The 27,915-nt window shown below is 42.2% G+C and overlaps 1 protein-coding gene across 5 annotated transcripts in view; it reads left to right on the forward strand.

Annotated features, from left to right (window-relative positions):
* NCOA7 (nuclear receptor coactivator 7) overlaps positions 1 to 27,525 on the forward strand; it is a 144,884-nt gene extending 117,359 nt beyond the window's left edge. For 4 of the 5 annotated variants that reach the window (XM_079939509.1, XM_079939511.1, XM_079939510.1 and 1 more), the window contains 6 exons: positions 10,247 to 10,394; positions 17,978 to 18,103; positions 19,404 to 19,556; positions 24,244 to 24,339; positions 24,783 to 24,856; positions 25,232 to 27,521. In XM_079939509.1, the coding sequence (XP_079795635.1) occupies positions 10,247 to 10,394; positions 17,978 to 18,103; positions 19,404 to 19,556; positions 24,244 to 24,339; positions 24,783 to 24,856; positions 25,232 to 25,367 (733 nt within the window). In that variant the 3' untranslated portion in view covers positions 25,368 to 27,521. Of the gene's footprint in view, positions 1 to 10,246; positions 10,395 to 14,456; positions 16,732 to 17,977; positions 18,104 to 19,403; positions 19,557 to 24,243; positions 24,340 to 24,782; positions 24,857 to 25,231 lie in introns of those variants that run through there. The other variant, XM_079939513.1, reaches the window with a different exon arrangement.
* Positions 27,526 to 27,915: the final 390 nt, after the last annotated feature.

Genomic DNA, 27,915 nt, shown 5'->3' on the forward strand with positions numbered 1-27,915 from the left:
TTGGTTGGGACCACGAACTGACCTGAGGTTAATACCAGGTCCGCCCCTAACATACTGTGTGGCCTTGGGCAAGTTAGTTAATCTGTGTAAGTGTCTGTTTCTTCCACCTTTAAATAGGACCGATAATTACAGTGGCTACCTCCTGAGGTTATGGTGAGAAACAAATGAGCTTGTCCATGCACTAAATGAAAGTTAGTTGTTACTGCTGCTGTTGCTTCCTTTCTTATAATTGGCAGTGCTTTGTTGCCTCTAAGGTAAGCCTGCTGCCTTCTGAGGACCTTTGTCACTTACCTTCAAAGAATTCCTTCTTCAGAGATGACAACTTTATCTGCTGAATGGGGATTTGTAGCTTGAATGTGGTGTCTCCTTTGGGGTGAATCTCTAAAGGAGCCTTGAGGCTTATGAAGAAATCTGATTAAGTCCACATTTGTAGTTAGACAGAAAACCTGAACAAAGCTTGAGTGCTGGGTTTCGGTATTACCAGTTTCTGGATGGGTGGGGATTATTTTTGTGCCTGGAGGAGTGTGGATGGCAGCCTTCTCCCCATCTCCACTGCCTCGCCTGGGCTCTGGCCTTGATCATCTGATGGCTGGATCACCGTTGTCGCCTTCTCCACAGAGCCTTTGTTTCTAGTCGGTCCTATCTCTTCCTGACCTTCCCTCCTTGGCTCCACAGCAATCTCTCTAAACTAAAGACCTGGCCAGGCTTCTTCCCTGCTGGAGCCCTGGGTGTTGTCTAGTGGTGCTTCTCAAGCTTTGGTCATTCACTTCCTTTCCAAATGTCCCCATATCTGCAAACCATCTGTACTACTGTTTACTTAATAGTTGTCTTCAAAGGATTTAGGTCAAATCTTTTTTTTTTTTTTACTTAGGCTTTTCCTGAGCAGTAATATCTGTGAAATCTGAAGTATATAATATGCTAGTTGCATTTCCTCCTAATACTCTTTAAATAAATACGTAACTATGAAAATGGGTTCCTCTGTGTATCCTCTGAAGTCAGTGGAGCTGCCCCTGCTACACTTTGGTAAACAGTGGCCTCAGGATAAGGTCAAAGCATTTTATCTCATGCCCAGGACTTTCTGTGACCCAGTGACCTGGCCCCTCTGGCTTTTTTTTTTTCTTCCTTTCCTGCCATTCCATTAGCAAAGAGTAAAACTTGCTCTTTCATTCTACCTGTCAGGAATTCTTCCCCTGCCTGATGAGTTTCTGTTCAACATGGACATCCCAGCTCAGATGCCCACTGGCTGTGTTGTTGGAACTGTGTTAGGAACTTTTTTTTATTTCTCTCAACCTGCTCGCTCTAGGACGGGGCCTGGATCACTCTGGGCAGGCACTGCATCTCAGCAGCTTTTCCCTATCACAGAATCCTCTGTCAGAAGCCACCAGTGACATGATTGTATTGCCCCTCTTTCCCTCTGCCATGTCCAGTTTGACTTCCTTCCAGCATCACCCTGCCCTTAAGATGCCAGGTCTTTTTGCACATATCCCCTCCAGTAGAATGCCACTTCTCTTCCTCCTGTAACTGGCTCTTTCTCCTCCTTCAAAACTCAGCTTGGGGGCTTCCCTGGTGGTGCAGTGGTTAACAATCTGCCTGCCAATGCAGGGGACACGGGTTCGATCCTTGGGCCAGGAAGATCCCACATGCCATGGAGCAACTAACCCCGTGTGCCACAACTACTGAGCCTGTGCTCTAGAGCCCAAGAGCCACAACTACTGAGCCCACATGCCACAACTACTGAAGCCCACGTGCCTAGAGCCCACACACCGCAACACCTTAACAAAGAGTAGCCCCCGCGCAGCAACAAAGACCCAATGCAGCCAAAAAAAAACCAAAAAACAAAACTCAGCTTGCCCTTGGCCCCTGGGAAGCTGTCCCTGACCCCAGTGTGAAATGATTCTCCACTGGGCTTACCTTTGTCATCACTCTTCTTAAAATAATAATAATAATAATAAAAATAAAGAATAAGATTATCAAGCATTATAATCTTTTAAATAAGATTTAAAAACCCTGCCTCCTTCCAGACAGTGTCTGAGGCAGGTTTAAGAAAGGGCGTATACTAAAAGGTTAATAAAATCAGAAATGAAAAGGAGTTGGAAAAAAATGCATAACCCAGATGTTAACAGTACAATCTGAAGGGAAGAGGAGGTGTAGGAAGGAGGTTTTAGGGAGAAACAAAATCTTGAGGCTTATTTTTTAAGGAAGTGCAAGTAAGTTTGTGGATTAAGATGAAGGAGATAGGGCTTCCCTGGTGGTGCAGTGGTTGAGAGTCTGCCTGCTGATGCAGGGGACGCGGGTTCGTGCCCTGGTCTGGGAAGATCCCACATGCCGCGATGCGGCTGGGCCCGTGAGCCTTGGCCGCTGGGCCTGCGCATCTGGAGCCTGTGCTCCGCGGCGGGAGAGGCCACAGCAGTGAGAGGCCCGCGTACCGGAAAAAAAAAAAAAAAAAAAAAAAAGATGAAAGAGATAAAGGGATGAAGAAGTGGGGTGGGAATAATGGAGGGAATCCACTAAGGAGCAGGACTGTTGAAAGTTCAGAGAGGAGGGTTAAAACAGGAGAGTAGTTCCTTCTTCTGAAGAGAAAGGTCACTAAGAGAGGAGCAGAGGGGAATGCATTACTAGAATGGTACAACGGAGAGTCCTCTGTTTAGGCAGGGTGGGTGGGTAGGAGAGCGGGGGTGAGAGCTTGCGAAAGTAGAGGTCTGGAATAGCTGCTGTGCGAAGCAGTGAAGGAAGAGACCTAGAGGGGAGTAGAGAATCCCACGAGGGAGGGTTTCTCCAGTGTTAGGTGCCCTTGACTTGTAATGGATCCATTAAGCACCAACAAACAAACTCAGCAACGTGCATCACCCCGAGAGAGCAGTTAGAAAGATGATGTTTGTTTCTGTGGGCAGGCGTTTGGAAGGGCAAGTGCAATAGAAGGATCAAAGCTGTGCGCCTCCAGGGGGCGGCGGTGCAGGTAAGGTGGAAAGACTGGCCTGGGGGTGTGTGAATCCAGGAGGGGCTAATGCTGGGGAAAGAGGAGGGCTGAGGGTCAAGGTGAGAGTGGAACTGGTATAGTCAGGAGGAAGGAGTGGGCGAGGTGAACCCAGAGGCACTAGGAGGGGAGTTTTCAGAACTTTAGGCCTGTTTCCAGAGGGCAGGGTTCAGTTCTGGTAACTAGCCACTAGGAAAATCCAGTTAAGTTAGCCAAAAAGAACCATTCCAAGAATTAGGTTAGATAAACTTAAATAAACTTAGTGCCACTCTAATCTAGAAGGAGAAAAGATGAAGTCACATCCTCTTCTCTTTGGTCTCCAGGGACCTAAGAATTAAGCAATAAGATTGGCTCCAAGTGAACTTTAATTTTCTCTTATGGAACAGGCCATTTTAATTGTTCACGCCTTTTTCCTCAGAGGCATCGCGTGAGGGCCCTCTCTACATGAGAGAAGGAGGAGATTTTATGCGGGAGGCTGTAGTTGAGGGAAACTGGCGTTTGCCAGTGCCCTGGATGTCTGAGAGAAGAGACATGAGCACTTCCCATCAGGTTGCCCCATAGCAGAACATACTTTGGAGGTTTGCCATCTCACCTGAGGCTTCTCGAGGCTGGGGCAACCTCGTTGGCTGCAGAGATAAAGCCCACCACCTGAGAGAGGCGGGAGGTTGTCCAGGGCTGCTGCCCTGCCTGTTGCAGCCAGTGGAGAACCATTCCCAGGAGTGTGGCTGAGGTGAGGCGGCCACCGCGCGATGTTCCCCGAGCATGGAGCACAGTGCTGGCAGCGACGTGCGCCTGTGCGTGCAAGGTGGGGGAGCGGGAATGGGGAGTGGGCCGCATGTGACCTAAGGGCCACTCAGGGCATCTCACACTTACTTAAGCTTCGTTAATAAAACCCAAAGCCAAGGGCTTCCCTGGTGGCGCAGTGGTTGGGAGTCCGCCTGCCGATGCAGGGGACGCGGGTTTGTGCCCCGGTCCGGGAAGATCCCACATGCCGCGGAGCGGCTGGGCCCGTGAGCCATGGCCACTGAGCCTGCGCGTCCGGAGCCTGTGCTCCGCAATGGGAGAGGCCAACAGTGAGATGCCCGCGTACCGCAAAAAAAAACAACCACCCAAAGCCAAGGAAGTAGTTGACCTACAGTATGAGACCTCTGTCTGTGGACAGGTACAAAAAATGTACCATCCCCCTTAGGGTTTAGCATTCACAAAAGAAGAGGCAGTCAGCTTAGACTAGCTGGAACATTTCCAGAGATGGGGTGTTTGGGCACATTAATCTTCTGAGCCTCAGTTTCCTTATCTTTAAACTGGGCATAGTAACACTTGCCTCTTAGAGTTGTGCAGTGTGCGGTCCTCAAGGCAGGGAATCACGTCTTTTCTTTTCAGGTAGCTGACATATTTCATCAGCATTGCTTAAAACAGAAGGTTGCTTCTCTGTTTAACATTAAAATTGTTATGACTTTTACCCTCTTTTCTGTGGTATTTTGAGAATGCCTTTTTCCTCCTTTGTAGATATTTCCTTTTGTGGTAAGTTCAACAAGCCCAGTGCTGGCCCTGGCTGCTCTTGACCTTGCTGCAAAATAGGCCACTCACTCTGGCAACAGACGATCCCAGAGGCTTGATTCACCACTCACTGGAAATCCAGCAGTCCCAAGAGAAGAGATTTGGAATAAACCTCTTTTACTTGGTCATCCCAGATTCTTGCCCCGGGTTGACATATTTCTTCTAGAGAGAAAGGCACAGGGCAGGCAAGAATACTTTGTGCCAAAACTCACCTTCCCCCAGCCCCTCACTTGTTACAGCTCCTGGGAACTCACACATATGTGTATGACATATGTAGCCATCTCCTTCCATAGTATGCCCACTGTTTTCCCAGCAGCACACCATGCCCACATTCACCCACTCCTAAGATAACCATGGCATCTTGTGGATCCCAGGTCATGAGTCTAGACCAGGCCATTCTCCCCACCCCCTTGAATAGTTTCTCGTCAAGAAGGATGGGGTGGAAGAAGGGGTATTACCCTTTCCTAAGGTCTTACCTCTATTAGGACCACCTTAATTCATCAGAGATGCTCTGATAATCTTGAACTTTGAAAGAGAGGTATTAGGCACACAATTCCTCCTTCTTAGGAAATCCTCCTTCTTATACAGATTTCCCCTCTCACCCACCTTCCATCCCATCCACCCACCCAGTGGGTTGGAGGAAAGAGTTATCTTCCTCAAGCAGGGAATGTTCAATTATAACTTCCTCCAGAATATTAAGTCCTACTCACCTTGCATCTACATAATAGAAAGGATTGCTCAAATGGTTTCCCCAAGCAACTCAATGTCTTGGTCACCAAAAAGGGAAGTGACTGGCAATTGCTAAGATTGGATCTCACCTTAAAATCTTTATTGACCTGCAGTTTTCACAATTTATATTTTCTCATAATATCTAAGAAGAAATGAAATCTTAACTTCAAATCTGTGCCTCATCCCTCATTCCCTTGCAGTCTTACACAGGGGTATATGTCAGCATGAGCTTTCAGCATTTCTTGGGATGCTTTTTCAGTGTTTATGCTTGTACAGTGACTTCTCCTTTGAGAGTAAAATGTTAGAGGATAAATGAGCAGTGCTTCATGGAAAGTAGGTTCAGAAAGTGATAAAAATGTGTCTTGTGTCATAACCAGGAAGTTAAGTGGGAAACAATTCAGAAATCGATGTGGGTTAAGGGGAGGACTTTGTAGTGTGGTTCAAAGAACACTGATTGCCACCTCAGGCGATCTAGTCCTGGCTGTGATGCTGGTAGTAGACGTCAGAGCCCCCATTCTCTTACATCTAAGGAGAGTTAGCTGGATTAAATGATATCCTATATCTCCACCAACCCTAATGTTCCAGAAGGTAGTTCCTCAATGTCAGGGTCACTGGCACATAGTGGGTACACAGGGAGTATTATTGAAGGAAGCGATGTGCTGCAGCCAGGGACAACCAGGGACACACCTGAAATTGAATGTGTTGGGTTGACTTGTTGCAACGAGGGAGAATGCACTGCATGGGACCTAGGGCCATCTCAGTAAACGGGTGCTTGAAAGGGGTCGTAGGATGTAGGTTTACGTTAGGTGATTCGAGGGATGACTTAAAGAAGTGGGACTTTGCTCTAGGTTGGAAGCTGTCAGGAAGCAAAGGTCATTCTGTGATTGAGTATATTATAAATCCTATGTAGAAGGAGGAAAAACTAGAGAGGCTAGTGCCGTAATTGGTAAAGAAGCACAGTCATTTATATTAGCCAGATTAGAGAGATGTTTGGTCATTTTTGTGGTTGGACAGTGTTTGTGTTTAGATGTCAGGCCTCAGTGGTCTCATTTCTGTCTTGATTCATCATGGTGATAGAGTGGCTTTGCCGGATATTGATGTTTTGGGAAGTTGTTAATGTTCAACGGGAGAATACCAGGGCCTAGCTGTGAGTGCCAGGCCAGTTTCTCCCAACACTGGGGCCTGACCGATAGGAGCAGGCTAGCTCCCACGTATCAGGGACTGCTTTCCTCTTTCTCACAAATAAGCTAGCCAACAAATATTTGGAAGCCATTTTATTTGATGTGGATAAGCATGTAATAAATGTGTCCTTTTCCAAAAGTTAGAGTGAAGCATATTTGGTTCTCAACTTTTTTCTAAAATACAGTTAAGATGGACTAAATTTTAGGTGTTAGCAAACTAAAAGAGTTAGAATTATATATATATATATTTTTTAATGTATTTATTTTTGGCTGTGTTGGGTCTTTGTTGCTGCACATGGGCTTTCTCTAGTTGCGGCGAGCGGGGGCTACTGTTCGTTGAGGTGTGTGTGCTTCTCATTGCAGTGGCTTTTCTTGTTGCAGAGTGTGGGCTCTAGGCGCACGGGCTTCAGTAGTTGGGGTGCGCGGGCTTAGTTGCTTCGCAGCACGTGGGATCTTCCCGGATCAGGGCTCAAACCTGTGTCCTCTGCATCGGCAGGCGGATTCTTAACCACTGCGCCACCAGGGAAGCACTAGAATTATATATTTTTCAAACCTTTCTGGAGTCATGATTTTTTCTAAGTTAACTCTTAATAGGAAATGTCATACTACATGTTAATAATAGTTCAGAGATTCAAAAGAGTATACATATTGCTGGTAGGAGGGCAAAAAATGATTCCATCCCTAAAAAGGGCAACATGGTATTATATATAAAAAGCATAAGTGAATTGCTCCTTTGATAACACAGTCCCACTTCTGGGAATAGGTCCTACAACTCTACCTGTACGTGTGCAAAAATGACATACCAAGTTACTCATCATAGCATTGTTTATAAAAGCACAGTCTTGGAAACAACCCAAGTGTCCAGCTGGAGAGGATGGTTACATAAACTATGATAAATCCACACAGTAAAGTACTGTGTAGCTATAAAAGAAAGAATGAGGAAGCCATCTCTATACTGTTGTGGAAGGATATCCAGGCTATCTTGTTTAGTGAAAAAAGCTAGATAGAGGATAGTACTATCTTTTGTAGAAATGAAAGACAAAGAGAATCTACATTCATATTTATTTCTATCTACAAAAATAACACTACAAGAACACACAAGGAAATAATAAAGTGGTCAACTATAGCAGAAAAAGGTGGACCCACAATGTGATGGACAGGGATATGAGTGAGATGGAAACTTCTCATTATTTGCCTTTTGAAATATAATTTTAATTCTCCAATTATAAAATGTACTACCTAGTCCAAAAATTTAAATAATTTATGGAAAGATATATATATGTATATAAATGCAATATATCTTCTACCTCATTCCATTCCCCAGAGATAACCATTTTGATCAGTTTCTTATATAGTTTTTCAGAGTAGTCCATTGTATTAGTCAAGGATCTCAAGAGAAACGGAACTGAGAGGATGTGTGTGTGTATAAAATATATGAAAACTGGTAATTCTATATTATGGAAGAAAAAGCATAATTAATATAAAAAGGAAAAAACAGCTTAGAAGTACATTTGATAGTGGTTAATGTTACATTATATAAAGGCTCCCACATATTGAAAAGAAAAACATTGACTCCACAATCACAAGGAGCCAATTCATGAAAGCAGCCAGGGAGAAAACATTTAAAAAATGTTCAACCCACTACCACTCAAAGAAATGCAAAGTGAGTCGGGTAAAACTTAAAATATATATAAAATTCATTTAGAAAAAGAAGGATAAGCAAGATTGTTATGAGACTTAGATGCAAACTGCAATGCTCGTGTCACAGTAAACTAGTCAGCCTTTCAAGAGCAGTTTGGCAGGATGAATCACAAGCTATAAAATCATGCCCTTTGGCCTAATAATCCCTTTTCTGGGAACTAATCTTGAGGAAATAATTCAAAAGGTGGCAAAAGGCATAGCTCATGAGGATGTTCATCATAACGTTGTATAATCAAAGAAATGGAAAAAACCTAAATATCCCAAAGGCATAGGAATTTGGGTAATTATGGTTTATTACTTTCATGAAATGTAGGCATTAAAAGTCAGTACAAGGGGCTTCCCTGGTGGTGCAGTGGTTAAGAATCTGCCTGCCAATGCAGGGGACACGGGTTTGAGCCCTGGTCTGGGAAGATCCCACCTGCCGTGGAGCAACTAAGCTTGTGCGCCACAACTACTGAGCCTGCACTCTAGAGCCCGTGAGCCGCAACTACTGAGCCTGCATGCCACAACTACTGAAGCCCGTACTCCTGGAGCCCATGCTCCGCAACAAAAGCCACTGCAGTGAGATGCCCGCGCACCACAACGAAGAGTAGCCCATGCTGGGCGCAACTAGAGAAAGCCTGCGCGCAGCAACAAGGACCCAACTCAGCCATAAATAAATAAATAAATAAATAAATAATTTTAAAAGTCAGTACAAGGACTAGCAACATGGCAAATATGCATTATTTTATGTTACATATAACAATTATGTCTTAGCCCTGATAACAATGGAAAGAAAACTGTGTACATGTGCTCAAGAACAGATAGGACTATAGAAGCCTAAAGACAGTGTGACCGATGGGAATATTAGAATTATAGTGACATTTCTTTTTTGTTTTAATTAATATTGGTCTTAGTTTGTTCAGGTTGCTATAACAGAATACCATAGACTGGGTGGCTTATAGAGAAGAGGTTTATTCTTGACAGTTCTAGAGGCTGGGAAGTCCAGGATCAAGGTGCTGGCAGATTCACTGTCTTGTGAGGGCTGACTGGTTCATAGACGGCTGTCTTTTCACTGTGTTCTCACATGGCACAGGGGGCTAGCCAGCTCAGTGGGGTCTCTTTTAATCCCAATCATGCCTCATAACCTAAGCACCTCTGAAAGGTCCTACATCCAAATACCATCACACTGGGGATTAGATTTCAACATGCAAATTTTAGGGGCACACAAACATTGAATCTATAGCAATTGTGTTGTAATATTTTTACAATTATAACTTTTAAAAACTTAGCAATAAGTTAGCATTGTCCCAAACAGTAGCCTCAAATTGAAATTACCCGTTTGTAATTAGAAAAGACTTTAAGAATCATTTGATCCTATCTATCTTCCACTCCCCCACTGTGATGGTTGCAGGTGTAGAATCTAAGGTCAGAGGGCTTTTGACTGTTCTACATGGGCGGGGGGTGGGGGGATATTGTAGGTGCTGGGACCAAAAGCCCCACCCTCTGCTCAGGAACTAGCCACCTCTCTATTGATTAAGTCTGGAGAGATGCTTCAGATGTTAAATATGTATAAGAGAACAGAGATATGGGAAGCAAACTGCATTCCGATATCAATAAAATTGTCTCTTTCTAATGTTAAAATAACAGCTAATACTATCCCTGATATTTTCTAGTTATTAAAGATATTTTATTAAAATTATGATATAATAATGCCTCAATCTACATAAGACCCATTGGAATATTGCTTATCTTTGTTCCCATCTAAAGCTTCAGATTAATTTTTTTCTCATGAATACAGGTGTCCAATAAACAAAGACCCAATGAGGAAAAAACATTTGGTGTAAATATTTCATTGTGTTTTTTACGTTTATGTCCCATTTCTTGATCTTTGCCTCAGATTGAAAGACATTTTTTCAGTGTCTGTGGAGTTTAGCTTCCATTTATTGACTTATTTTCGGTTTGGAATGCATTAGCAGAGATTATCTTCAACATGGGAGATTTCCCAATTAGCAAAATGGATTTGCCAAGCAGGAAAAAGATAGCTGTACATGCCCAAGTTCCTACTGGTGCCTGCCAGGAAAGTAGATTTGGTGTTAACCCCTGTGATGAACATGTTTTTCAGGGTGGATCACTTGTACACGTTCTTTGTTCAGTGGTCTCCTGATGTCTATGGGAAAGATGCCAAAGAGCAAGGCTTTGTGGTGGTGGAAAAAGAAGAACTGAATATGATTGACAACTTCTTCAGTGAGCCGACCACCAAGAGCTGGGAGGTGAGACTCAAGAGAGGGCTAGACTGTCCCTTAAAGTCCAGTCCACAGGGCTTCCCTGGTGGCGCAGTGGTTGAGAGTCTGCCTGCCGATGCAGGGGACACGGGTTCGTGCCCCGGTCCGGGAAGATCCCACATGCCGCGGAGCGGCTGGGCCCATGAGCCATGGCCGCTGAGACTGCGCGTCCGGAGCCTGTGCTCCGCAACGGGAGAGGCCACAACAGTGAGAGGCCTGCGTACCGCAAAAAAAAAAAAAGAAAAAAAAAAAAAGTCCAGTCCACAAACAAAATGTTCTTGTGTCAAAATTCCAGTAACCTCTTGGCTGGCAAGAAGTCAGATTTCCTGTGCCTCTTTGAAATCACATGGGGAAAAAACCTTATTCATCTGTGTTGAAGCTAGTTTTGTGTGTCAGAAAGACCTCATCTCCACCCCTACAACCCAGTAGTTTCACTTCTCTTTTTTGAAACTGCTGCAGGGTCCCCATTACGTACAGGATGAAAGTCAAGCTTCTTAATTTGACCTAAAAAACTGTTCATAATTTTTTTGAGCACTTACCACACCCTTCTCATGTTAGGGGCACAGTGGATGAGATCAAGGAGTATAGATAAATCATTACAATATAGTGAGATAATTACCGTTGTAGGTGAAATGCCACGTGCTATGGGAGCATGTACCCAGGCACCTGAATGGAGCTAGGGAATCAGGGAATGCGACCCAGAAGGAGTAATCTGAGCTGAGATCAGAAGTGGGAGGACAGGCAGTTGGGGTGAAAGTGGGACATGGAACACGGAACATGTTCTGGCCAGAGAGAAAAGTCTATGTAGAGGAATGACCCAGGGGAGAAACAGAGAGTGTGGGACATTTGATGAACTAATAAGAGTTCAGTGTAGCTGGATCATAAGAGTGCAAAGCTGAGGGAGTGGCAAGAAATGAAGCTGGAGATAATGAAATGGCAGATCACGAAGGACCTATGAACTGTTCGTCATAGGTTTGGTTTGGCTATTTTCCTAAGGGCAGTAGGAACGCAGCAGTTTGAGCTGTCCTCAAACAGCTTCAACCAGTAGGAGCTGTTTGGAGCCTGGAGAAGTAAATACAGATACACATTTTGGAGAGCTTGCTCTTGCTGGCAGATGTTCATGGAGTTGGACAACACTTGAGGCTTGAAGACCCATTAGGAGTCTCTTGCAGGAATCAATGTTGAGAGAGAACAGTTGCTGAAAGAGCGGCAGTGCAGAAGATGGAAGATGTCAAGATTGATCTCTTGGTTTTTAGAATGGGAACTGGAGGGATTGAGGTACCTGCCCTTCACTGCGATAAGAAGCATAGCAAGAGGATTAGATTTGGCAGAAAACGCTCTGTGTTCTGGTTTTAATCTAAATTTGAGGTGTCTGTGGAATGTCCAAGAGACAACTGAGAATAAAACTTAGGAAAAAGATCTGGAGATATACTTTCGGAAGTGATTAGCAAAGTTGAAGTTGTGAGTGTAGGTGAGGTCAGCCTAGGAGAGTGTGTCCATTGGCAAAGGAGCAGGACTCAGAACAGAACCCTTCAGGATGCCAGCTCTAAGGGGCCAAAGATAGTCGAGCCCACAAAGGTGACTGAGAAGGAACAGCCAGGGGAGGGCATGGAAAACAAGAAAAGTCATGTCTTAGAAGCCAAGGGAAGAGAATGTTTCAAGAGGAGAGTAGTGGTCAAAAATGCCTAATGCTGCGGAGGAGTCAGAAGGTAAGAACTAAGCTATGTCTTTTGGATTTAAAACCAAGGAGGTAATAGTTGGTGACTTTGACAAAAAGCAGTTTCATTAAAGTGGTAGCTTCAAAATGTAGCTACCAGTGTTCAATGAATGAATTGGGGGTGAGTAAGTGGAGCTAGTAAAGGTGGGCAAACCACTCGAATTTGGTTTTGGAGAATAAAAATGAGATGGAAGGCTGGAAGAAGAGGTGAGGGTGGGGAGGTTTTCCCTCTCGTGAGAGAGACTGTAACGTTTTGGATGAGGTCAGCGGGAACGGTGGAACAGAAGGTACAGAAGATAAGGGAATAGGAGAGGGAATAAGCGGGAGGCTGGATCCCCGAGAATTGTCCGAGAATGTGGGGGTAGGGATAGAATCGGTCTTAGGTGGTCGGGCGGCAGAAAAGAATAGGATGTGTGCATATAAAATGTAGACTCACTGGTGGTAAATTCTGCCATTGCTCATTTGATTATTTCTCTGCAGCAGGAGGGAGCACCCCCTAGAAGTGAAGGAGGGAAGACTTAGAGGAATACGGAGAAGGTCTGAAGTAGCAGCTATAGAGACTAGGAAAAAAGCCAACTGAAGAACTGCAGTAGGATGGCTGTCTGGTATTGAAAGCCCTGGTGGGGTCTGAAACCAGGCTGCAGTGAGGGCAGGTTTTCTCCAGCAATACTCCCAGCCTGGGTTTAGATTCATCAAGTGGGCAGTCAGATCTTCCAAGGCTGGAACTCTGTCAGACTGGGATAATGAAGGATGATGAGGCCTGCCCCTTGGGTCTAACTCCATCTGGAATGCCAGGTCCCTTCATATGTGTGTTTGCCCTCACTCGTCCCTTTCTCATTCACTCCCTCGCAGCCCAAATGTGTACATGCACACACACAGCTTTCCATGTCAGACTCCCGTCATCCTTCAAGGTCCAGCTCATGTGTCACTTCTGTGATGCTTTCAGCCAGAGTTACTCCTCCTGTCCTTCCACAGCCCATTGCTCATAGCTCTTTAGTGTATCGCTCAGCACTTTACTTGTTTGCATGTTTGTCTTCCCACAGTTCATAAGCTTCTTGTTTGAAACCATTGATTAAAAATATTCAAGCCTATTAGGCTGTCCCTCCCTTGGCTCTTCATATCAACTCTTTTTCTGTCTCTGGCCAGTCTCTCTGAGTATACTTTGCTTGTCCCTTTTCTCATGGTGTTCCCTAGTTTGTCCTTGGCTCTCTTTTCTTCTCATCTATTACATCTTCCTTGGACGAGCTCATCGGCTTTCAAGGTTTCTGCTGCTGACTCCCACCTCTGTCTCCTCCACACACCTTTCTTCCAGGCTGCTGTTCTAGAGCACATAGATGCCCCACAGGCATGACTGGGTCTCCACGAGGCAGAGATGGTGTGACACTGGCATTCTGGCCAAGGCGTCAGAGAATATCAATTCCCGTCCTCCTCACCTAACCATCTGTGCCCAAGAGGCCCCCACCCCCATGAGATATGCGCACAGACGAAGCATAGCTAGGAAATGTATATTTTCTTAGTGAGGCTATGGTCTCTTGCCCAATATGGAGGGCCAGAGAGAAGGTTTAAATTTCACTGGGGATTTAATCCTTTCCCGACTAGGCCTGAATATCTTGAACTGAAGCAGCCCGCTTTTAGGCCTATTCTGCATCTTTCCACTAATCCCAACCTTGAATCTCAGCTCTTGACAACTCCTGTGGGAGAAGAGGCCACACCTACCAGCACCAGAGGAAAAGGAGCTAAAGGGGCATGCAGAGAGAGAAAGGTCTGCTTCCAGATCTAGAGTAGAGTGGGCTTGAGTGAGCCGCTCAGACTGAGCCACTGAGGAGAATGAGAGGGCAAATCCCTTTAGAAGGTGTCTCTAGACCTGTAGTGGAAGAGGAAGAAAAGAAAGGGATGGAGAAGGAGGAAGAAATGGGTTGGCTTGTTGCGAGCTCCTAGTGTACTTGTTAACACTTGGGACATGGAAAGAAAAGATAACTGGAGAGAGAGGTGACTGGACTGTTATCCCTATTTCTTTTTTTTTTTAGATGTTGGGGGTAGGAGTTTATTAATTAATTAATTTATTTATTTTTGCTGTGTTGGGTCTTCGTTTCTGTGCGAGGGCTTTCTCTAGTTGTGGCAAGCGGGGGCCACTCTTCATCGCAGTGCACGGGCCTCTCACTATCGCGGCCTCTCTTGTTGCGGAGCACAGGCTCCAGATGCGCAGGCTCAGTAGTTGTGGCTCACGGGCCTAGTTGCTCCGTGGCACGTGGGATCCTCCCAGACCAGGGCTCGAACCCGTGTCCCCTGCATTAGCAGGCAGATTCTCAACCACTGCACCACCAGGGAAGCCCCTATCCCTATTTCTTGCCACATGGAAGAGAAAGTCAAAAGTACAATGAGGAGAAGAATGCTGTCCAAGCTCCCTCCCATGCAGGAGCAAATTCTGCTTACTAGCATTACCTTAAGGCCAGGCCACTGTGATAGCATTGCTTCATGGTGGCATTGCTTCTCCTCTGTGGGTGGGGAAGAGGAACCTTCACTCCCCTGACAGGTGTCTGATCCTCAGCATGTCCAAAACGTCTCTTCATCTTTCCCCAAAACTTGCTTCTTCTCATGTATTCCCATCTTAATTAGTGGTGCCCCAAGCTAGAAGCCTAGATATCAACCCAGATTCTTCTCTTTCATCATCATATGTAGTCAGTCATCTCTAGTTAGAATTTGTTGATTCTGATCTTACGTAGGGTGGGGACCACTGCCCTAGTCAGCTGTCTGCATCCTTCACTTAAACTCTAGGGCAACTCCAGTCAACCCAACCACTAAGTCCATCCTCCATACCCAAGCTCTTTAAATAAGCTTTACTTCTTAATTTTATAAAAGTAACACCTGCTTTTATTATAGGAAATTTGGAAACTACAGAAAAGCACAATGCAGAACATTTAGAAAATAGTATCTAACCACACATTACTTTTGTACATTTTTTGGACTCATTTTTTTCTATTTTAGGGTGTTTTCTAGGCGGTAGGGGTGAGAGAGTATTTTTGCAAAATGGGATAATGTTCTATGTATAGTTTGGTGTCTGGCTTTTCTCACCTGACATCTTGTGAGAACTGTATCATATTAAAGATTTTGAAGCCTCATTTTAATGGTTATATAATATTTTAAACCTCAATCAGAATTTATTTAACAATTCCCCACTTTTAGGAATCGTGTTGGTTCAAGGTTTTCACAAGGATGAGATGATCTGTAACTCTGACTGTTCCCCTAATTTCCTGAAAGTGATATTACTTAGTATAAGGCTATTGATTTTTTTTTAAGGCTCCTAATCTTTTATATAATGACAATTTTCCAGAAATGTGAGGAATACCCTTCTTCTCATTGTGCTTCTGGCAACAGAAAGTACTATTTCTATTATCCCTTTCTTAAAGCTTTCGCTAATTTGAAAAGCTGATAAATGATATACTGGAATTATTTGTGCCACATGCCTGGCAAAGCACCTGGCACTTGCCATCATATAGAAAGCACTCAGTAAATGTTAGCTGTCATGAAGTGTCAGGCACTGAAAAGAATGCTGTCTCACTGGCACAAAATCCAAGTGATTCTGCCCTAGATTGTGTCCAGGCTCTTGCATTGAGAATAAGTTCTGGCTGACCTGAGACTGGTCACCAGTTATCTCCCAGAGCCTCATTAGAACTGACCCCCAGGATGAACTATGTAGTGGCGCCCAATCTCCCAGGGGTACTGGAGACCAAGAGGCCATTTTAGATCTGGAAAACTCACAGAAAGATCCCTGAAAATTGATCCAATTGTAATCTACATTTCTTTCCAACCCGCTGATATCTGGTCTGGGCAGTAGAGGAGGACTCATCATGCTTATTAGTCATTAAGATTAATATTTTGAAAGGTTAAAAGGTGCTCTTTAGAAAACCTGAATCTAAACTAACATTTTTCTCAGCCTCATATAAACCGGATGTTCTTTCAGTTCTTTGAAGTTTCTCATACCTAACAAACATGACGGTATTGAAGTGAAACGCCATTGTTCTAAGCGTAATGAACCTACCTCTGGTAAAGGCTCCTTTTCATATTTCCTTTGAGATTCAAACTGACGTCAGGGAACACACATAAACTTTTAAAATGAAGGTTTCGCTTTAGAATGCAGAAAAAAAAAATCTGAAAAGGCAGGGCTAGAAAAGCAGGCTCAGCCAGCTGGAGGACAATTGGGAAGAAAAGTACAAGACAGAGAAGAAGAAAAAAAACAACAATGCGGTTTTGTTGTGCTGTTAGGAAACCACCATTTCAAAGGTGAAAGTGTCTTTTTACAGCCTCACAGCTATGCCTAACAGGAAGTGTGTGTTTGCTCTAAATCCTAATTTGGGTGTGTTCCTGTAGAAATATTGAACTGTCTCCTAAGGGAAACAGAAACTCAATCATGCAGGAAAGGAGATACTGCATAAACAGTTGTAGCTCAGTGTGGCTGTAAGTAACAGTGGTGTGGAGGCAGATAAGAGAAAAAACCTGCACCTCTTTAGAGAGCAAGCAGGCAGTTCACACTACTTCACGATGAGAAGATTGCCCCTGGACATTCAGATTTTCTATTGTGCCAGACCGGACCAAGAGCCTTTTGTGAAGGTATGTTGGAGTCCTGAGGGCTAATCATGTGCCCGTGAATCCTCCAAGCTCTGCCGCTAAGATGCTTTGAAATGCTTTCTAATTAGAAAGGATCGTGCTAATACTTCAGCCAGAGCAGGTATTTTATTCACTTTGGAGAGAGAGATGGTGTGGTTTGCCCTTTCCCTTTGGAGTCAAAACTCCATACTGATTTTTTCATTCCACAGCCCCACTTTGTACCTGTGTTAAATGTAGAGTTCCCCCTTTAAAATGCTGGATGTGTGATTCTTCAACAGTGTTTTCTTTAAGTAAATGCCCCTTGAGAAGACGGTAACATTTAAGGGCTAATTTCCTTACCTGTAAATCCAGCTCAGATGACAGCATTTTGGAAACTAAGTAGTCATTGTCTGACAACCTTCACTAAATGTAATGTAAATGTTTTTTCTCTATGATGCAAAAGTCATTAATATTTGTACTCAGGAATTTTGGTGAATTAGTTACCTTCTGTCTGTATCCTTCAATTACAAAGTAATTTAGTGATTTATCCAGACTTTCGGAGAGGCAAAAGAAAAATGATTTTTAACCTGGTAGTTTATAAGTGTATTTATGATGAAATAATAAATGTTGTGTACAACATCATGTTTCTGTTCTCAGCCTTGAAGGAAAGATTATTTTGATGGTTTCTCAACTCTCCATAAAGAATCATACCTAATTGTAATTTAGACTAAAGCTTCGTGTCTCTTTGTATTGTTGCTTTCCTTAGATGTTATCATTTGCTATTTCTGTCAGGGTTGGTTGCTATGATCAGCCTTGAGAGAAAACATTAGGATTCTTGATTAAAGGACTATCCTTATCGTCCCCATTTCCCTATTTATAGAAGACTTGCTCATAGTATGATATCTGTTAGTCCCGTAACAATTCAAATTTAGATGCAGGCTAATGGAGAATAATTTAGGGCATTTCAAGGGTATAAGTCGCTTGTGGAGTTACACATAATTCTTACTTGATGACTGAGCAATAGTAAAACTGGAAAACTTGTGACTTTAATTTGTACATATTAAGTGCTATAGCTGTACTGTGTTAATTCTCCATTTGCTCTGAAATTGACATTGTGATTAGCCATTTCCCCCAAAGTGCTGGCTCAACTTATGTCCTGCTGCTAAAACCCTACCTGTTACAGGCAATTGTGTACCTGAGGTCCTTTATAGCAGGTGAAGGAAAAGCAAAAATATCGTTTTTCTTGGTTTATTTGTCTTCTCCATTTCAGATCATCACCGTTGAGGAGGCAAAACGCAGGAAGAGCACATGTAGCTACTATGAAGATGAGGATGAGGCCGCCCTGCCGATCCTGCAGCCCCACAGTGCGCTTCTGGAGAACATGCACATCGAGCAGGTGGGTTCTTCCTGGGGACTTAGGATGGGTGTCTTCCAAACCTTAGAACACATTTCCCACCCCTGGCATTTGCTCTTCTCACTTGGGGTGAAGCATGAGCCGAGCTTTAAAGGAAGAAACAGCAGCAGCCTAACCAGGGCCCTTCTCTGCTTCTGAAAGGCAGCATCCCTGCCACCTTCTTGGGAGTGCAAGGACTTGGCCAGACACCTACGTCCATTCCCCGAACCTGAACAAAAAGCCATTTCTTGTCTTCAAAACAATTTTTAAAGTGTCCTACTATAGTCCTAATGTATTTTAAAAGGATCCAAATTTATCCTAATGATTATCGCAGAGTTCCGATGGTTTCAATTTATTGAGCTCAGTAAAAGTCATATAGCAAGTACACTTTACTTGCTTTATGAAAACCACCTACCACTAGGAGTAATTTTCCTTTTTCTGTACTTTTTTTTGGTTTACTTTCTATTTTCTGAACATCTCTTACGTGAGTTTTTATGAAATACTACGTGCTTGTATTTGAACTTTAGTAAGGGACCTCTTGTGCTTCCCCCATCAGTCAGCTTAGAAACCTGAATTTCAGACACCTTAAAGAATCATCAAGTTCAAGTCCCTCAATTTACAAATGCCATCTCCGAAGGCCCAGGAAAGCTAGGCGACTTGACCAAGCAGTTACAGGGATGGAGTTCATGCTGATTCTAGAACTATGTCAAGCATTCTTGAGGACTTGAACATTTTATATAGCCTCCTTTGTGTGTATTTTTGAAGAGATATGCATTATTGGTATTTATGGCAGCCAAGTTTAATATTAATGTAAGTGAAAGATACAAGTGTAATGAGGACAGACTACATCTGATTACTAGCATGAAACACCCGTGTCTTCTTGTTCTCACTTTGGTGGGAATTTACAGCTGTCAGTAGCAGCTCTGAGCCTTTGAAGGTTTAGAAAGAACAATTCGAGAAACATGAACTGCTTGGTGAAAGTCAGGTTGAAGTGTAAACAAGAGAGCATGTGTCTAATTCATACCTCTTTATCAAGCTAGGTGCTGTATCTTCAAATATATAGTGGCATAGTGACCCTTCAGGATCATCCCTGAGAGGGAATGCGTGCTCTGGGGAGCATCCCTGCCAAGGGATGATTTTCCCTTCTTGGTTTATAGTGGCAAATATTTGCTACAGTATAGGGGAGAGATATGGAAGTAGTGTAATTATCGAGTTTGAGCCACAGGCATCGGTTTTGTGCTACAAATTCATGAGTGATTTGTAGGCAGACTGTGTATTTACATCTTCATCTTTGGATTCACAGCTGGCCCGACGCCTTCCAGCAAGGGTACAGGGGTATCCATGGAGTCTCGTATACAGCACATTAGAGCATGGGACCAGCTTGAAAACTCTCTACCGGAAGTCAGCATCACTAGACAGTCCTGTCCTATTGGTCATCAAAGATATGGATAATCAGGTGAGGCTTGTTCCTCTTATAGAGGAACATTTTTTTTTTTTTTTTTGCGGTACGTGGGCCTCTCACTGTTGTGGCCTCTCCTGTTGTGGAGCACAGGCTCCGGACGCGCAGCCTCAGTGGCCATGGCCCACAGGCCCAGCCGCTCCGCGGCATGTGGGATCTTCCCAGACCGGGGCACGAACCCGTGTCCCCTGCATCGGCAGGCGGACTCTCAACCACTGCGCCACCAGGGAAGCCCAAGGAACATTTTTTTTTAATGAAGCTTTTCAAACCTACACAACAGTAGAGAGACTAATACAATGACCTCTCATCACTCAGATTCTACAGTTAGCAGGACTTTGCCACATACACTTCATTCTTTCCTTTGTTGGCTTTTCTTCCCTGAAGTATTTTGAAGTAAATCCCAATTATTATGTCATTTCACCTCTACATACTTCAGAATGCATCTCTAAAAAAGAAAATGGAGCGTATCTCCAAATACAGTCACATTCTAAGGAATTTTTTTCCTGTACTCATCATGGAGTATATATATATATAAACTCTATATATAATATATATACTGTAATATATATATACTATAATGATATTCTGTAACCTAAAACTGGAGAAGCTGGAAGAAAAGTCAAGTCTAGATTTGGACATAGCTGCAGAAAGCAGTCCCAGTGCCATACCAGAACTTCTTCCAGGTAGCTGAAGTAGTGCCCACCAACCTTGCCCGCATAGTTGCTGAGATGGAGAGTCAGTTAAGGCCATGGTATGTTGTACCTGAAGGGCCCAGTTGTTACGAAACAGGAGAAAATGCTCTGGACCATTGCTTAGTGCACTTTCACCCACGTTGCTGTCGGTCTTGGAGGCACTGGTGAAATCTAGATATTACCCCCATCTCCCCTAAGCTAATAATTCTTCACTCGGTCAGCCTGGAGTATGAGTGGAATCTGTCCAGGTTTCTTTCATGTACCATCCAGGCCGACTTCTGCTTCACAAAAGGAAAGCATCTTTCAAGTCTGCTCTTTATTCATTTCAACTTGGTCTATATTATAGCAAGAAGAAATTTCTTTACACTTTTTGTAGGTGTCATTATTTTCTCTTCCTGGCATTTGGAAGCAGGGTGTACTTGACAACCATTTATTTATTCATCCATTCAGAAAATGTATAATGACTGTCTGTTAGATGTGGGGCACTATTAAGCATTGGGGAGCTTACTGAGAAGCCATATAATTAGGATCATTTTAGGGGAAACAGATTTTTGCTGTCATAATTTGTCTTGGGAAAAATTAGCAGAAAGAAGGGCACTGTCTTTCTCAACGGTGATCATTCCTGTAAGTAGATTAAGAGTTGTGAGGAATAGTTTAGTTACTATCATTGTTCCTACTGTTATTTACTGATTGAGAACACTTTATTTAATCATAGTCCAAGCTGAACAGTAGGGAGAGTCAAGTTAAAAATTTAAATAATAATAACAAAGGTTTAAAATGGAATTACTTAGGGATTTAGTGAAATGTTTGCAAAGTTAGGTGCTACTTTTTAGATGAGATAGGGCTAGATGGTTTTAGACCACACACACACACACACACACACACACACACGCACACGCACACGCACACGCACCCGTACCTGCACCGTAAGTATAGATTAGTTCTATTAATTTACCAAAAGAGAACTTGTTGGGGAATGTGTTGGCCTCACAGAGCAGGTTTTGATGATGCCCAGTATTACTCAGCTTCCTATCAGCAGATATGTAAAGGAGGCCTGCCTATACCTGAAGATTACACTGTTTGTCTAGAGGTATAATCTTACTGGATCTGGTGCCCTGGAGGCATTTGTGTTATTTGAAGGCATAACTCTGCTTTCCCCACCCCACCTACCCCCAAGGCAAGGATGCGGCTTGCTGTGCTTGGGAACATGATAGAACAACACCTGTAAGTTTATCTGGAAATGAATTATATAAAATTCTAAGATAAAAGCATTACGCATGCAGAATGGCAGGCATGAGGAGTTCTACGGAATCAATCCCCAGTGAAACAATCATTACTGGTGGGAATTATAAAAACAACAATCATTTAAAGTCTCTGGAAATTGCCCTAAGGGCATACAGCAAGTGAAGAACCATTTATTTAAGAAAATCTAATGAAGCCCAGTAATAATAGTGAGATTCTGCGGTATTTGAAGGCACAGCCTGCTCCCTCCCCCAACCCCTGTTCAGACAAGCTTCCTTCTGGGCACGTGTGGACAAGATGAGGATCCCTCAGCTGCCAGCTCCCAGGCAAAGACTATGATATGCCTCCTCTAGGGGCAGGTCCCCAGCATGTCTTATCCCCTACCCAAGATCTCTGTTTCAGAGGCTAAATTTCAGGGCTCTCTTCCTCTGACCAGCCCCTTCTCAGAGGACAGTTGCTCTACCTTCTGCATGGCAGGCCGAGAATACAGGGGTCTCTATTGCCCTTGCTCCAGCACATAGGGCAGAAGTTCCATGTCAGGTGAGCGGAGCCAAGACCAGTGGCTGCTGCCCCTGCCCAGCACCCTGCTCATAAAACAGGACTGTACCTTTGAGAAAAGCAGGCCACTGTCCAGCCCCCAGCTCCAGGGGAAGAGGCGGACCATAAAACATATAGCTCAGAAGCTCTCTCCAAAGGAACTGATGTTATTTAGAAGAACATGGGGAAGGTCAAGCCAAGGGACACTCTAGAGAACAATGAAAATTTTGGTGGTAAACAACTAAGAGGAGGCTGGTAGTTCCATGAAGGCAGCAAACTAAGCTGTAGACCATCTAGTTTACCAGAGAGAACCGGGGAAAGAGACAGCTAAGGAGAGCCTTCCTGGAGTCAGGATGAACTTCATAGACTGGCCACAGAAACTACCCCTGCAAAGGGGCCCAAATTTAATTGAATGAGACCGTGGAGTAATTTATACCACAAAGCATTGTGGAAAATAATAGAACAATCATCAGGTAATAGAGTCCGATCTATATTAACTTAATTCCAGTGAAATATAGAAATGTTACTCCTATATTGCTCTATGACATCTTTCTACTTTTTGTGGTAATTTTGTTATATTACGTTGATATATATTACAAACTCAACAATAAACTGTTACATAGCTGTTTGTATAATTTTTATCTACTAAGAAAGCTGAGAGAAGAAAGGAGAGCAATTATACATTTATAGGTTTTGTCATATTAGCTTTCCTTTTACCACTTTGGGCTATCTTCATTCATTCCCCTGGATTCCTTTGTTCTATTACTGTCAAACATGTTAAAATTTTCGATGGTATAGACCCAACAATACCATTATTCTACAATTTCTTCCTAAGTTAATTAATAGAAAAAAATAAAATGGACATTTTCTTACATAACCATAATGCTATAATACCTAAAAAATTAACAGTAATTTCTTAGTATCATCATATCTCCAGTGCTTAAACAGATTTCCATGATTGCTAAGAAAATTTGTTACTGTTTTTTCCTTGTTCTTAACAGCTCTAGGGACAGGTTTTGGTATGAAGAACATGGGTTAGAAAGAGATTCTAGACTTCTACTCTACCTAATTTTTAGTATTTCAAGGAGCTAGGAACTGAGTGTACTTGGTAAAGAAGAGATTCCATGATGATGATAATCCAATTTAAATTAGTTTGAAAACTTATAAGACATTTTTCAGGTAGACTCCATTTAAAGCATTGTTTCTTGGGACTTCCCTGGTGGCGCAGTGGTTAAGACTCCACGCTCCCAATGCCAGGGGCCCGGGTTCGATCCCTGGTCAGGGAACTAAATCCCACATGCATGCCACAACTAAGAGTTCACATGCCAAAACTAAGGAGCCAGCGAGCTGCAACTAAGGAGCCCGCATGCCACAACTAAGACCCAGCACAACCAAATAAATAAATATTTTTTAAAAAAAGCATTGTTTCCCAAGTGGGATTTGGAGAAAATATATCAGAATCACCTAGGGACATTTCCAGAATATATATTCTTGCCAGTCCTCACTCCTGCACACACTGGTCAGGATCTGAGCAGAGGATAGGAAGCTGAAGCAGTGGACATGCGTGTTCTGAAAAGACTACTCCTTCCAACCCCAATAAGAAATAATAGAAAAATCATTGATTCAGATACATCTAACCCACCTTTAAAGCCCACAGTATTACGGAATTGTTACTTTTTTCTTAAAAGCCATTTTGAACTAAGATATACTGGATCAGTCACGTTAAGGATGCAGTTTTAATAAGTATGTTGAAAACTCATTTTTCGAATCAAAGGAGAGAAAAATTTATTTTCTCCAGGGAAACCTCTGGCCACAATTTTACTTAGAAAACACATCAGAGCTATGCCTTCATTCTCTCAACCACTCATTTCTGTGTGCAAGATGCATCTTGTTAATGTTTCCAGTATGTCCTCTGTATTCACTAAAAGAAATTTGTCTCTATAGTGGACTTCGGAAGTCTTTTAAAACTGGAGCAATTGTTGGCCTTTGACAGATAAGTTCTCTAAGCCACTTGGGTTCTAATGAGAATTGGGGACATTTTATTTGTTGGATGGTGGTCTTTTTTTATTTAGGAACTCTGATTTAGTAATGATCTTTGCTGAAAGAGATATAATGAGATCTCAGAATAGGATTGTGCTAAAATATTTCAGAAAGTCTTTTTTTTGGGAGGTTTATGGTTGAAAGTAGATAAGGTTTCTGTTTTCTTTTGACAGATTTTTGGAGCATATGCAACTCATCCTTTCAAGTTCAGTGATCACTATTATGGCACAGGCGAAACTTTTCTCTACACGTTTAGCCCTAACTTCAAGGTACCTAGATGAAAGAAATACCCAACTTCCTGGTGTCACGGTGTCAGGAGGGTCGGTGATGGGGGGCTGTGGTTGGAGCAGCAGCTGTCCCATCCCGTTACTCGAGGTAACCTCATCTGGCCTCACTCTAGCCTGGCCAGCACTTCATGACTGCAGCACAGAAACTGCTTAGATTCCCTCCCCAGGCCTTGGGAACTGCTCTTTTGCATGGTCTAATATCAGGGAGGGGTTGCAAGTCAGAGCCAACATGTGTCTGAGAGGTCTTTCCTACATCATAACCCCTTTGGAGACCTCATCCTGGTGTGGGAGAGGTCTGGCCGTCAGGAGCTTCCTCAGCCAATGGGTAGTGCCCTTGCACACACACAGGTACTATGCTGCTACTCCCTCTTCGTGAATTCTCCAGATTGAAATGTCTGTTCTCTGTCTTGTGTTTCTGTCCTAAGGTCTTTAAGTGGAGTGGAGAAAACTCTTACTTTATCAATGGAGACATAAGTTCTTTGGAACTTGGTGGTGGAGGGTAAGGTTTTTGTTGTTATTATAATTACCACCTGACTTGAGTGAGCCTGTTTTGACCCAGGTAACTGAAACTTTGGTGTCAGGTGATTTTAGCTAGTCCATGTGCTTCGATTATTTAGGACAGTGTGGTCTAACACATGACACTAAGAATTGAAGGTAAAATGACTTATTTATGTGTCTAAATGAGGGACTACTGCCACCCGTCTTTTAGGAAAGATGGGTCATTTAAATGAAATAAAGGAAATGTACCTTTTGTTTTATAAGCAGTTTAGGGTTTTGTCTGTGTACAGCATAAAAGAAAGAAGTTGGGGCAAGGGAGGACAGAAAGTGTGCACATAAAATTGAAATGTTTTCACCATTTTATTAACCTTTTCAGGGGACGATTTGGTTTATGGCTAGATGCTGATTTATACCATGGACGAAGCAACTCCTGCAGCACTTTTAATAATGATATTCTTTCCAAAAAGGAAGACTTCATAGTTCAGGATCTCGAGGTATGGACATTCGAGTGAAATTCAGACTGCCTTAAAATACGACATTAAAAAGACTGGGTTCAATCAGCCCTGCTAAAGCTGGCTGGAAGAGCAAGCCCCAGCCCAGACTGCCTCATCCCATCATAGTGCTTTCTTTCTGCCTTCATCTCAGCGTGTGATCACATTGCAGAGAGATTCTGAAAGGTACATGTGGAAGGCAGACGATGAAGAAAGAAATCTGAAGTCCAGATTGTTGAAAGACTTCATACTCTCACTTCCTTCAAATCCATACAGTGAGGAATCAGAATATTTATAGATGTGAGTTGAATGCAATTTTTATTTTTGTTAACTGTGAAAAAGAAAATACTGTGGAAATATATACATTCCTTGTATATTTATCAATATAATTTTCATTACCAAAATGTACAGCATACTGTTGTTTGCCATGGAAAAGTTTAGTCTCATTTAGAAAAACTCAGAGTGCACAGCACTTAAAGGGAATATATGATTTTTAAAAACTGTTTTATTTATTATTTCTAGTATATTGTCTGAAATGTGTTGGCAGTTTTTTCTTTTAATGTGTCAAATTTTGAAATAAAGAAATGTATACATTTTGTGCTATGTTTTGGCAACAAACCCATTTGATTTATATAGTTTTATATTAAATTTTTTTTGCCCTGATTGTTTAGGGTGATATGTATATGTATGTGCTGCTTAATGTCCAAATATATATATGTACACACACACACACATATATATATATACACATAATTCTGAATTTTTTAAAACTCAATACCAATGTTTATTGATTTGACTGTTGTAGGCCAGCTTTCCATTTAGTCATTAAAAAGGTACATTTTTAGTTATTTACTCTGAACACAACTGTGTAAAAGAAAAATAAGCTATTTCTCTCAGTCATAAGTTGATATTTACAGAAATGTATACCTTTATGATCCTAGATTTAGAACAAACCCTGCTTTTGAAAAGAAAATGTTTTGCTTCTTATAAAATCACGTGTTAATAACAAAAATTGTATTTTTATTGGATTTTTTTGCATAATTTTCCCCAAGTTTTTACATTAATGAACAGGCCTCTGTTTGAAATGAGACTGAGTGTTTTAATTTCTGTATATTTTATATCAAATGAAAAAAAGGGCAAATTATCCCAATTGTCTTGATTTCTAGACTCTTTTATTTGAGAAAAATCAATGCAAAGAAATGCATTCATACCAAAATTAGAATAAAAAGTAAAAACTTGTTTTTTAATATCAACTCACTTTCACATCATAAAACACTCTTTTATTAAAGTTAATAATAAAGACTTGTTAAAATTTTAACAAATATTATTGACTGTCAGACGTTTATGAAAGCCAAAGACTGCTAATGGAAAAAAAATGTCAAATGATAGCCAAAGCTGAGAAAGTGGTCTGTCATAAGATACATACCCAGTGATCTTAGAAGAAAAAATTAATAAAAAGTAGTGTTTATATACCTGCATTTTAAAGAAGTAAACAGTTCTTAGAATGTTGGCCTTAAGCTGGCAGAATATTTCCTTTAGCTTATTCTCTTATTTTAGACTATTTATAAAAGAGAACAAACAAATTGCCAAGTGGCCTCCTGTCAGATCAACAGTTATTTTACTCCACCCACATTCCACGCAAGTTTAAATGAACGCTATAAAATCTTAAGTCTATAGCCTGGGTGCACTTTCACCCAAGTTCTCCTATTGAGAACTCTTGATTAACAACTTATTGGCAGTTTAACCTTAATCTGCTTGTTAAATTATGTGTTGGTATGAGATACCAGGAATGTCTCATGATGATCACGTTTACCATTTATGCCATTTGCAACCATATGCTATTAACGAAATGGTCATTTTGCATATAGTTCACTCATACCTAGTTTAGTCCATGATATTATACTTGTGAGAGCATATTCAGATGCTGTGTTCTCTATTTAAAACAGTATTGTCCAATCAGAAATGTGTGGCCCTTCATTTATGGATACTGAATATATGTAATGCAGTGCTAGCCCAATATTTTCAATAAAGGAATTTATGCATTCAGTGTGACTTTCTTTCCTGAGGATTCATTCAACAAGTATTTATTGCATGCTAGAGCTTTTACTTGAATGAGAGGATGATGAAGTATCCAAGACTAAATAAATAAGGTCCAGTGCTCATGTTTTTATTGCTGCCTTGGAAATTCCCTCTTTGTTCCCTGTAGCCACTCTCCTATTCTTTCATCAGTTCATGAAAACTGCTCCTGTTACAGTTACTAGAGAAAACTCTTGGCTCTGTCTAGCAGTTTCTCTGTTCTTAATCCTAGCTGTTCTTTGAATAGTGACTTTCTTTTTAACATCTCTCTCTTGACCTACTTTCTAACTTCCATGAGAGACACCTTACCTTACCCTCTGATTTTCTTTGACATCCTGTCTCCTAGCCCCTAAAGATGAAGACCTCAAACAGTGTTCATTCCTTGCCAATTCCTCAGTTCATGAGTCTACTTCAAAAGATGTGGATGGGAGGGGGCAACCAAATGTCTCACCAGACTCTGTTGAAAATGATTTAGATATGCTACAAGCCACCA

This window comes from Stenella coeruleoalba, assembly GCF_951394435.1.
Source record: "Stenella coeruleoalba genome assembly, chromosome: 12".
Classification (NCBI taxonomy): domain Eukaryota; kingdom Metazoa; phylum Chordata; class Mammalia; order Artiodactyla; family Delphinidae; genus Stenella; species Stenella coeruleoalba.